This window comes from Loxodonta africana, chromosome 24 (assembly GCF_030014295.1).
Source record: "Loxodonta africana isolate mLoxAfr1 chromosome 24, mLoxAfr1.hap2, whole genome shotgun sequence".
Taxonomy (NCBI): Eukaryota; Metazoa; Chordata; class Mammalia; order Proboscidea; family Elephantidae; genus Loxodonta; species Loxodonta africana.
Window position 1 is genome coordinate 21210562 of NC_087365.1, and position 12108 is coordinate 21222669.

Sequence of the window (12108 nt, forward strand, 5' to 3'; positions counted from 1 at the left end):
ATTTTCACTGTTTGTCAAAAAGCCTTTGAAAATCGGACTGTTTTGCCTTCCTCAGCTTTGGTCAAGGGAGGAAAGGAGAAAGGGAGAGTTTCCATGATAGGAGTAATGGGCAAATGCAATGTCTCTCCTGGATGAAGGGTGGGGGAATGACAGGGTAATGACAACTGTGCCCTCTGGCACAGACTGAAGCCTCCCAATTTCCTCCCCAGGCACAGATGGGCTCAGTCAGTGTGGGCATTAGGCCCTAAAGAAAGACTGGCATTAGGCCTGCTCTCACTCTTCTGCCCATCAAAAGAAGGTTGGCTCTGACACCAAGAAATAGCAACTTCGGTTGTGTTAAGAAATTTTTATTGTTTCCTTTGGATCTGTGATGAAAGCACATAAAATTACAAGTGGAAGAAACATCATGCCACAAAATTGCATAGAATTATTACAAAAATGTGAATTATGCATTTTAAATAATTTGAGATAGAAGAACCAAAATATGTACATTTTAAGAGCTTCAAATACTTTGTCCTATCTTTTTTTTTTTCTTAAAAGGCAAAAGTCACAATGTCCAATCCATCACGAACAATATTGATACAGTGCACAAGCGCAACATTAAATTCAAAGTAAAGCAAGCAATGGCCCTTTCTTTCGGAATTATTTAACGACTGCTTAACTATCAACTACAGGAGTATTACTTCATGTACGGTGATCATGAAAATGTTAAAAACCAAAAAACATATGGCATGTCATTAGGGCTCTGGAAATTGGTTTACACGGCCAAAACCATGCTGTTCTCAGTAGTGTAAAGGTATCGGAGGGGGCACAGTCTAATTTAATACACAGCTCTACTCTTTACTCTCTATTGTAGGAGAAACCACGGTACAGAATTTCACACATTCAACAAAGAACGAGGCAAATACATAAAGGCATAAAACTGCACATCATATAGACCCTTTTTCTTTATCTTAGTCTATTTCAAGTAATATTAAATATTATTAAATGATAGTTATCACTGTAGTAGTTTCAATGATGTAAGATGGACAGTGTTACACACTACCCCACAACTGCAAAAAGTGTCATTGTACAGATATAAAAATGTGATGACAGGAAATGGCCAAATACAAACATATCGTAAAATGGCTAGAGTCACTAAGATTGTGAAATGCAACTACCAAAACAGTTTTGTACAAATCAAGGTTATTAACCTTAGTCTATCTCTGGACTAAAATGTGATACAACCTGCTGTAATAATCACCATTGTGTTTGGTTATGAATGCTATTATTCGGTCAGCCTTCTGCAATTTTAGACAGTCTGGAAATTTGTTTATAAAATGCAGCACTCACTTCTGACCATCCTGGCATCTCTAGGATTAATGTCTTTCTTGCAAAGTGCTAAGGCAGAATGATGTCCTCAAGATTCCTCTTTCAGTGGAAGTTGAGTTTTATTAAGTGTCTAATTAACACCCTAAACCTTTCGAATCAAAATACAATCATCTCTAAAGAGGATCTGATTTTCCCCCAGCGTCACACGAAATGTGTTTTTTAAAATCAAACCCTCTTTCCTAATGTTTGAGCTGAACTTTCATTTTGATTAACTCTTAATTGTGATCCCTAGTTATTGCTTGAAGTTAAATAAAATAATTTTCATAAAAATATTAAATTCTTGAAACACAATTTTCAGAATACAACTGTTTTTTGAGTTTTAAAATGTTTTGCTCAGCTACCATCAGGAAGGTTTATTCTGCAGTAAAATAAAGCTGTGAGCATCTTGCTTCTGGGCTCTAATGTTCTGTTTGTTACTCTCTAAATTACTTTTTCCTATGTATAATTAGCCTCTTTTACTTAAAAACCTTGCAATACTGTTTTTGATCAGTGTTACTTCGATATAATGTTTCTCTTATGCCCCCTAAAATACGAACTTAACGAACAGACACATATAATTGAAAATAAATGTACATAGTAAATATATAATGAAAGATTTTTTTATGTTAGAATAAAATTGAAATCTGGCAGACTTAAAAATTATGGACTCTACTAATAAATTTCCATATTGCTGTCATATATATTTTTGTGCATTCTGATCATTAAAATAAGCTTATATACTGATTCTTAAAATTAAAGTTTTGATCCTGCAAAATATATATAAAATTCATATTCTAAATTGTAAATCTACCCCAACTTGCATCACCAGCTCCGTCAATTGTTTCTTAGTATTTTAATAAATTTAATATCCACGTAATCTAGACACTTGACCCTTTTCTTCTTGACCCATTTAACCCTGAATTTGGTTTGAAGTCTTGTGGATGAGACTGGGTCACTGCCAATTAGTAAACACACAATTACACTCGTGTGTGCACACGTGTGTGGATGCACTTAAATGGCTGAGTGCATACATACATACATGGAGGCAATATATATCATCTATATGTGGGTCTGTGTATTCTTTAGATAAATATTCTCTATATTAAAAATAAATGGAGCATAAAAAATGTCAGACAGCAAAATAACCAGTGGAGCCTATTCACTCTGATTGAATCTCTGTTCAATGCACATCAGCTCGACTAATTTTATTCAACAGAACAGACTCTTTGTAGGTATTTGATCATTTCAGGCCAACAACAACCAATGAATACCCAGACTTCAAGTGCAAATAGTCAACTCAGATAGCATACTGCCTGCAAGTGGGCAGCCGACTTGCTCATGCAGCCAAATTTACAAGCATATTGCCAAGTCCTGGGATGGCTTCACTGGGCATGAGTACAATCAAGTGATTTTTTTCAAAAAAGAAAACCAGCTTATTTGAGTCACTATAGTATCTAATAAAGCCATGTCAGCAACAAATACGCTGATGCCTCTCTGAAAATAAATTAGCAAACTGCAAGCCACCAGTGCTTGCAAAGCAAAGGATGAGACAATTTAATACCCATGTTAACTTGAAGATATGGTAGTTGAGGGGCAGATAGAAGAAAAAGAAAAATGCTCAAAGTTGTCTGTTCAATAGTGTTAAATAGTGCTATGCATTTCTCAAATTATTTCTATTACTTTGAAATACTTGACACACCAGAGCTTCAAATAAAAACATGAGCCCGATTTTCTTCAAAGAAGACACTGTCCTTCATTAAATCTTCCTTGGAGCCTGGAAGTTGCCTACTTTGAATTTACTATTGGAAAGAAAACAAAAACCCCGTATACATGCACTCTCCACTAGTAGACCCACAGCAGTTTCCACACAACCCACGAAGGCTGGCGGTGGGGACCTATGGGTGGATCCTTCCAGAATGCTCCCTTTGGGATGGACTTTAGGCTAAGGGATGCGTCTCAGGAAGATGCTCCTGGGCAGTGATCTTTGTCACAAGAGTGAGTCTGATGGTGGCTGAGTGGCCATGCGTGTTCTGAAGGCCTGGCAGGAACAATCACAGAGGAGTATCAAACTCTTTTCCTTGGTTGTCTCCCTCCAACTCCTCACTGGAGGGAGGTTTGTGGTTCAGTTTTCCAGGGTCTGGGGCCTGGAAGGGAGGGGCAGAGCTGTGATTGCTGTCTTCACTGATCTTCCCTTTCATGGCTTCCTGCACGAACTCCAAAATCTCCAGGGGCAGCCTTTTGAACTTGTCTTGATACTCTTGCTCCAGTTCCATCTGTAGCTGGGAGACATCAGAAGAGAATGATATTAGCTCATTTAAGTTTCTATAATCACCCATGTACAAACTCCTTGAAAGACTTGTACAAAGAGAGGAGAGAAAGTATCAACAACTGGTTGTTGCTGTTAATTGCCATTGAGTCGATTCAGACTCATGGCGACCCCATGTGTGCAGAGTACAACTGCTCCATAGGGTTTCCAAGGCTGTGACTTATCAGAAGCCAGTCCCATCTTCTGAGGCACCTCTCAGTGGGTTCAAACTGCCAAGCTTTAAGCTAGTAGTTGAGTATTTAACTATTTGCACCACCCAGGGAGACAACCACTATAGAGAAGATATAAAACAGCCTCTTATCTCCACCTGTGCCCCCTCCTTCTTATCCACCTGAAGGTGTAGGTCTGGTTCCTGGCCAGGGATTGGCCCCTTCAGCCCCAGTGGCCCTTGTGCCTACTGCAGCAGCAGCTACCCCTTTGGTGGATCTTTGGCCAGCCCCTCCTGAGTCAGAAACTCACCGTCCTGTCCACGGAATAGTCTCCGCAGCATATACCCCTAGCTGTAAAATCCAGTGGCGTCGAGTCAATTCTGACTCATAGCAACCCTATAGGACAGAGTGAAACTGCCCCATAGAGTTTCCAAGGAGCACCTGGTGGATTCGAACTGCCGTCCCTTTGGTTAGCAGCCGTAGCACTTAACCACTATGCCACCAGGGTTTCCAGCATACACCCGTCATAGCGACCCTATAGGACAGAGTAGACCTGCCTCATAGAGTTTCCAAGGAGCACCTGGCGGATCTGAACTGCCAACCTTTTGGTTAGCAACCGTAGCACTTAACCACTACACCACCAGGGTATACACCCGTAATGGGGTATAATTTGGCCAAGTCTCCTTAGGGCAATTTCCACTGAGACAAATGCCTGCTGGACTAGATCACAGCAGCCACTCTGGAGGATTTATCTGGGTCCATACACTGTTCTCCACCTCTGACCTGTATAATTAGACAAATAATCTCCCAGCATATAGAGATGACCCAAAACACATGTAAGCTTTGTCTGTGTCCATCTTTGCCACGCATCCCTTTAACTGGGCTGACTGTCAGTCCTAAATATTCTTCTAACTCCAGAGGAACAGAGGATGGTCCTAGAAAAGGCATCCAAGAGGCTGACAGGTTGTATAACCTCAACCCTCAGACTGGTATTAGACTCCCGGCAGCCCAAAAGGGCCAGTGGCCAACCAAGGGCCCCGAAAGCTAGGCCCCAGGCAGTGCGCCTTATGCAAACAAGAAGGGCACTGGAAATAGGAGTGCCCCTTGCGTTCAACCCAGTTCACTTAAGAGACTAAGAAGAAACCTGTAACACAGCTCCTGCAGCTGTCAGTCAATGGCTCAGACTGATGGGGCCCAGGGACTGCCCTGCAACCCACGAGGAGCCTCGAGTTGCAATAAGAGTGGGAGGACAACTTACTGACAAAACAGGCCAGAGAGCCGGAGAACATGGCTGCTGTTGCTGCCTTAGGCACACAGGGGACCTTCCAGCTGCCCCAGACAAGTCTACACTCTCAGCCCTCAGCTGGCTTCACTGGCAGGGTAGTGAGCTGCCACACACAGGCAAAGCCAGCACACAGCTTCAGGGCCTGGTGGGATGGTCACCATCCTTACTTTGTCCCAAACCCTGGGAGGCCTGTGACAGCAACAGAGCATCTTGGCTGGCGGGGCTGGAGGAAAGAAGGCCTACTAGAGATGCCTTTTTTGAATAATGTACTATGGTCAACAGAGGTGGCAGTTATACACTGCCCTGGGCACCAGAAAACCCCCAGTAATAAACAGAGCAGAAGATGGGTACAATTTCCAAGGAGTGGTGTTAATACCTCAACACCTGATGCCCTGAAAATAAAGGCAGCTCATGAGAGCACACATTACAGTTGGGATGCTATGTTTCACCTGTGCAAAGAACAATCCAAAAACAGACCCACTATCACCTATGCCTGGGGTACAAGCCCGTGGGACCGGACCCAGAGAGGACTGGCAAGTAGACTTTCCTGTTATGCCGGCAGCTACAGGAGGTTTTAAATATCTCTTAGAGTTTGTAGACACTTCTATAGGGTGGGTAGAAGCCTTCCTCTTCCAAACAAAAAAGGCATTCGAGGTAAGCAAAGCTCTTCTCAATGAAATTATTCCTAGATTTGGCCTACCTTATCCAATTCAAAGCAATAACGGAGAAGCCTCTGTATCCAAAGGCAGGAACTGGGTGGAAGCTACATTCTCCCTGGAGACCACAATAACTACTGTATTGATTCTGTGCTTCAAAGGTCTAATTAGAAACCTAAGTTAGTGTGGGCAATGTGAGTGAGTACTTGTATTTTAAGAGACCAACCTGCCCTGGATCAAGCTGCTACATTGCCCAGTGGAGAGTCCGGGTGCCCCTAGAAGCAGGCTCCAATGGAGCCCCTATGAAATGCTGTATGGGAGACTTTTCCTTAAGGCAGCCTGGGGATGTAGCGCTTCAGATGACCCTTAAGTAGTCCAGGAACTTAAGTGTTTTAACATTCGCTTAAACACTTTTGCACCATGGCTCCCTGTTCCCTGCTCCATTTCTATTTCAGTCTCCTGGCCGGTGGGGTGAGGCTGAGTTGCATTTCAGTGGTTATTGCTGTGTGTTCTGCTTATAGGAGGCAATTTCCTTGGCTTCTCTTAGCACCTAACATCAGCCACCTCTTTGCAGTCCTAAATTCTTAGGGGCAGAGAAAGGTGGCAGAAGCTGGTGAATAGAACTAGCACCTAGAATTTGGAAGCCATCATCAGCATATGCACACTGTTTACAGGGAGGTTGTTAATTGGACTGAAGGGATTGAAGGGAAAATCTGAATATATGAAAGGGCCTGGCAGCAGGAAAAAGCCAATAAAGCTTCTGGTAGCAGTCTAACAGAAGGGTCCTGGGGACTGTCTGCCTGGGTTCAAATCTTGGCTCTGCTAACTTCTGATGTTGGTGAAGGGGCTTCACTTTCAGGTGGCAAAGATAAACTGAAAATCACTTAGCTCATTGCCTGGCATATATTTTTCATAAAGTGTGTTATGCCAATTGAGCTAGATGTGCCCCAAGACCATGGTCCCCACAGCCCTCAGCCCAGTAATTTGGTCCCTCGGAGAGTTTGGACGTGTCCTTGGACAAGTTGTGCTGGCTTCCCCAGTATTGTGTACTGTCTTACCCTTCACCAAAAGTTCTTGTTTTGTCTTATAAAAGCACCCACTGCCATCAAGTCGATTCCGACTCATAGCGACCCTATAGGACAGAGTAGAACTGCCCCATAGAGTTTCCAAGGAGCACCTGGCGGATTCGAACTGCTGACCTCTTGGTTAGCAGCTGTAGCACTTAACTACTACACCACCAGGGCTTCCAGGTTTTGTCTTATATAAAAAAAGGCCTGTCTAATCTTTGGCTGAAGGGTGAACCTCAGGAGTGACTTATGTTTTTCCCCAGCTCTGTCTGGGACCCTCTACTGTGATCCCTGTCAGAGCAGTTGGTTGTGGTAGCCGGGCACCATCTAGTTGTGCTGGACTCAGTCTGGAGGAGGCTGTGGTACTTGTGGTCCATTAGTTCTTTAGACAAATCTTTCCCTTGTGTTTTTGGTTTTAAGTCTTCTTTGCCTGCTACCCCAGGAACTAATCATTCCTTGTCTGTTCCTAGGTCCCTAAAAACTCCACCCCATGTTAGCAGGAAATAGTCAAATGAGTTGCTGACCCTTATCCCTTAAGAGTAAGAAATTGCTACAACTCAAGGGGGAATTGTAACCTGACCTTACTAATGTCAGTACATTTCCATTAGTCCTTAAACTAGCCCAAATCAGATTTGGCCCACCCAAGGCCAGCTGTGACTGCTAACTGACCTCAACAGAGGATGAAGCAACAGGAGGAACAAATCAGAAGGAAAATCGTCACCTGGACCCTATTTCAAAGCAGGACATCCGGCAAGAACCACTCACCTCCTGTTTCCTGGCCACCTTCTAGAGTTTGCCCTCACTAGAACAGCTGTGTGGCTGCCATCTAGCTGCCCAAATCACATACAAGCCCTTCTTTTTTTTTTCCCTGTAGCTTGGTGAGCCCAGTGAGGAACTTCTTCCTGGCTCCTTGCTCTGCGCATTGCAATGAAGTTACTTTTTCTTTCTCAAAAGACTGGTGTCCAAATAATTGGCAAGTCTGACCGCACAGGACAAAGACTCACCTTTCTGGGTTTGGTAACACAATGACCTGATGTTCTTAAACTTAGGCTTTGGAGGCTACTGATAGCTGGACATGCCAGAGATCAGTCAACAGTCCTGCTGGGGAAAGTTAAACAGCTGACTGGAGTGGACCTGGAAGTGAGGAACAGGCTTTAGACAGAGGATGGGAGGCTAACACTGTTGCTGTGTCAGGTGTCATCCAGGCAGTCCTGACTCATCAGCCACCCTGTGTATAAGAGAAAGAAACACTGTCCTGTGCCAACCTCACAATCATTATTATGTTTGAGCCCGTTGTTGCAGCCACTGTGCAAATCCATCTCATTGAGGGTCTTCCTCTTTTTCACTGACCCTCCATTTTACCAAGCATGATGTCCTTCTCCAGGGATTGGTCCCTCCTGGTAACATGTCCAAAGTACGTAAGTCATAGTCTCACCGTTTTCACTTCTAAGAAACATTCTGGCCCTACATCTTCCAAGACAGACCTCTTCATTCATCTGGCAGGCCATGGCATATTCAACATTCTTTGCCAACACCATAATTCAAATGCATCAATTTCTCCTCATTCATTGTTCAGTTTTCATGTGCATATGAGACGACTGAAAATACCATGGCTTGGATCAGGCACACCTTAGTCCTCAAAGTGACACTGTTGCTTCTTAACACTTTAAAGAGGTCTTTTGCAGCAGGTTTGCCCAATACCATGCATCTTTTAATTTCTTGATTGCTGCTTCCATGGGTGTTGATTGTGGATCCAAGTAAAATGAAATCCTTGACAACTTCAATATTTTATTTCATTTATCATCATGTCGCTTATTGTCCAGTTGTGACAATTTTTGTTTTCTTTATGTTGAGGTGTAACCTATACTGAGGCCTGTGGTCTTTGATCCTTCTGATCACTAAGTGCTTCAAGTCCTCTTAGCTTTCAGTAAGCAAAACCGTGTTATTTGCATATCACAGGTTGTTAATGAGTCTTCCTCCAACCCTAATGCTGAGTTTTTCCTCATAGGGTCCAGCTTCTCAGATTATTTGCTTAACATACAGATTGAGTAAGTATGGTGAAATGATACAACCCTGATGCACACCTTTTCTGATTTTAAACCATGCAGTATCCCCTTGTTCTGTTTGAAGGACTGCCTCTTGGTCTATGTACAGGTTCCTCATGAGCACAATTAAGTTTTCTGAAATTCCCATTCTTCACAGTGTTATCCATAATTTGTTAGGATCCACACAGCCAAATGCCTTTGCACAGTCAAAACATAGGTAAACATCTTTCTGGTATTCTCTGCTTTCGGCCAAAATCCATCTGACATCAGCGATGATATCCCTCGTTCCAGGACTTCTGAATCTGGCTTGAATTTCTGGCAGTTCCGTGTGGATGCACTGTTGTAACTCTTTTTGAATTATCTTCAGCAAAATTTTACTTGCATGTGATATTAATGATATTGTTTGACAATTGCTGCATTCCTTTGGATCACCTTTGTCTTTGGAATGGGCACAAATATGGATCTTTCCAGTCGGTTGGCCAGGCAGATGTTTTCCAAATTTCTTGGCATAGACTAGTGAGCTCTTCCAGTGTCACATTTGTTTGTTGAAACATCTAAGCTGGTATTCCATCAACTTCTGGAGCCTTGTTTTTACACCAAGGTCTTCAGTGCAGCTTAGACTTCTTCTACTAGCATTGGTTCTTGATCATATGCTACTTTCTGAAATGGTTGAATGTTGACCAATTCTTTTTGGTATAGTGACTGCGTATTCCTTCCATCTTCTTTTGATGCTTCCTGTGTTGTTCAATATTTTGCCAGAGGCCTTCAATATTGCAGTTTGAGGCTTGCATTTTTTCTTCAGATCTTTCAGCTTGAGAAATGCCAAGCATATTCTTCCCTTTTAGTTTTCTAACTTCACATCTTTGCATGTTTCATTATACTACTTTATTTTGTCTTCTTCGAGCTCCCCTTTGCTGCTCAGCTCTTACTCCATTTTTTCCATTTGCTTTAGCTATTCTACGTTTGAGAGAAAGATTCAGAGTCTCTTCTGATATCCATTTAGGTATTTTCTTTCCTGTCTTTTTCATGACCTTTTGCTTTCTTAACATATAATGTCCTTGATGTCATCCCATAACTGCCTTGTCTTTTGTCATTACCGTTCAGTGCATCAAAACTATTCTTGAGATGGTTTCTAAATTCAGGTGGGGTATACTCCAGTTCATACTTTAGCTCTCATGGACGTGTTTTTATTTTCTTCAGCTTCAACTTGAACTTGCATATGGGCAGTTGATCGTCTGCTCTGCAGTTGGCCCTGGCCTTGTTCTGACTGATGATATTGAGCTTTTCCATGATCTCCTTCCAAAGATGTAGTCAATTTGATTCCTGTGTGTTCCATCTGGTGAGGTTCACAAGTATAGTCATTGTTTATGTTGTTGAAAAAAGGTATTTCCAATGAATATGTTGTTGGTCTTACAAAATTCTGTCATGTAATCTCTGGTGTTGTTTCTGTCACCAAGGCCATATTTTCCAGCTACTGGTCATTCTTTGTTTCTAACTTTTGAAATCCAATCGCCAGTAATTATCAGTGCACCTGGATTGCATGCTTGATCAAGTTCAGACTGCAGAAGTTAGTAAAAATCTTCAATTTCTTTATCATTGGCATTCAAGGTTGATACATAAATGTGAATAGTCATTTAACTGGTCTTCCTTGTAAGTATATGGATATTATATATATTTTTAAAAAATTTTTATTGTGCTTTAAGTTAAAGTTTACAAATCAAGTCAGTCTCATACAAAAATTTATATGTTGTTGTTGTTGTTAGGTGCCGTCAAGTCAGTTCCGACTCATAGCGACCCTATGCACAACAGAACGAAACATTGCATGGTCCTGCGCCATCTTTACAATCGTTGTTATGCTTGAGCTCATTGTTGCAGCCACTGTGTCAATCCACCTCGTTGAGGGTCTTCCTCTTTTCCGCTGACCCTGTACTCTGCCAAGCATGATGTCCTTCTCCAGGGACTGATCCCTCCTGACAACATGTCCAAAGTATGTAAGACGCAGTCTCGCCATCCTTGCTTCTAAGGAGCATTCTGGTTGTACTTCTTCTAAGACAGATTTGTTCATTCTTTTGGCAGTCCGTGGTATATTCAATATTCTTCCCCAACGCCACAATTCAAAGGCGTCAACTCTTCTTCAGTCTTCCTTATTCATTGTCCAGGTTTCACATGCATATGATGCGATTGAAAATACCATGGCTTGGGTCAGGTGCACCTTAGTCTTCAGGGTGACATCTTTGCTCTTCAACACTTTGAAGAGGTCCTTTGCGGCAGCTTTTCCCAATGCAATGCATCTTTTGATTTCTTGACTGCTGCTTCCAGGGCTGTTGATTGTGGATCAAAGTAAAATGAAATCCTTGACAACTTCAATCTTTTCTCCTTTTATCATGATGTTGCTCGTTGGTCCAGTTGTGAGGATTTTTGTTGTCTTTATGTTGAGGTGTAATCCATACTGAAGGCTGTGGTCTTTGATCTTCATTAGTAAGTGCTTCAAGTCCTCTTCACTTTCAGCAAGGAAGGTTGTGTCATCTGCATAACGCAGGTTGTTAATGAGTCTTCCTCCAATCCTGATGCCCCGGTCTTCTTCATACAGCCCAGAGTCTAGTATCATTTGTTCTGCATACAGATTAAATAGGTATGGCGAAAGAATACAACCCTGAAACACACCTTTCCTGACTTTAAACCCATCAGTATCCCCTTGTTCTGTCTGGACAACCGCCTCTTAATCTATGTAAAGGTTCCTCACGAGCACAATTAAGTGTTCTGGAATTCCCGTTCTTCGCAGTGTTAATGATAATTTGTTATGATCCACACAGTCAAATGCCTTTGCATAATCAATAAAACACAGGTAAACATCCTTCTGGTATTCTCTGCTTTCAGCCAGGATCCATCTGACATCAGCAATGATATCCTTGGTTCCACGTCCTCTTCTGAAACCGGCCTGAATTTCTGGCAATTCTCTGTTGATATACTGCTGCAGCCATTTTTGAATGATCTTCAGCAGAATTTTGCTTGTGTGTGATATTAATGATATTGTTCTATAATTTCCACATTTGGTTGGGTCATCTTTCTTGGGAATAGGCATAAATATGGATCTCTTCCAGTCAGTTGGCCAGGAAGCTGTCTTCCATATTTCTTGGCATAGACAAGTGAGCACCTCCAGCACTGCATCTGTTTGTTGAAACATCTCAATTGATACTCCCTCAATTCCTGAAGCCTTGTTTTTCACCAAT

The 12108-nt window shown here is 42.2% G+C and overlaps 1 protein-coding gene across 2 annotated transcripts in view; it reads right to left on the reverse strand.

Moving 5' to 3' along the window:
• Positions 1-331: 331 nt before the first annotated feature.
• Positions 332-12108, reverse strand: part of PLCB1 (phospholipase C beta 1) — an 845524-nt gene continuing 833747 nt past the window's right edge. The window contains exon 32 of one of the 2 annotated variants that reach the window (XM_064275782.1): positions 332-3629. In XM_064275782.1, the coding sequence (XP_064131852.1) occupies positions 3402-3629 (228 nt within the window). In that variant the 3' untranslated portion in view covers positions 332-3401. The remainder of the gene's footprint in view (positions 3630-12108) is intronic. The other variant, XM_064275783.1, reaches the window with a different exon arrangement.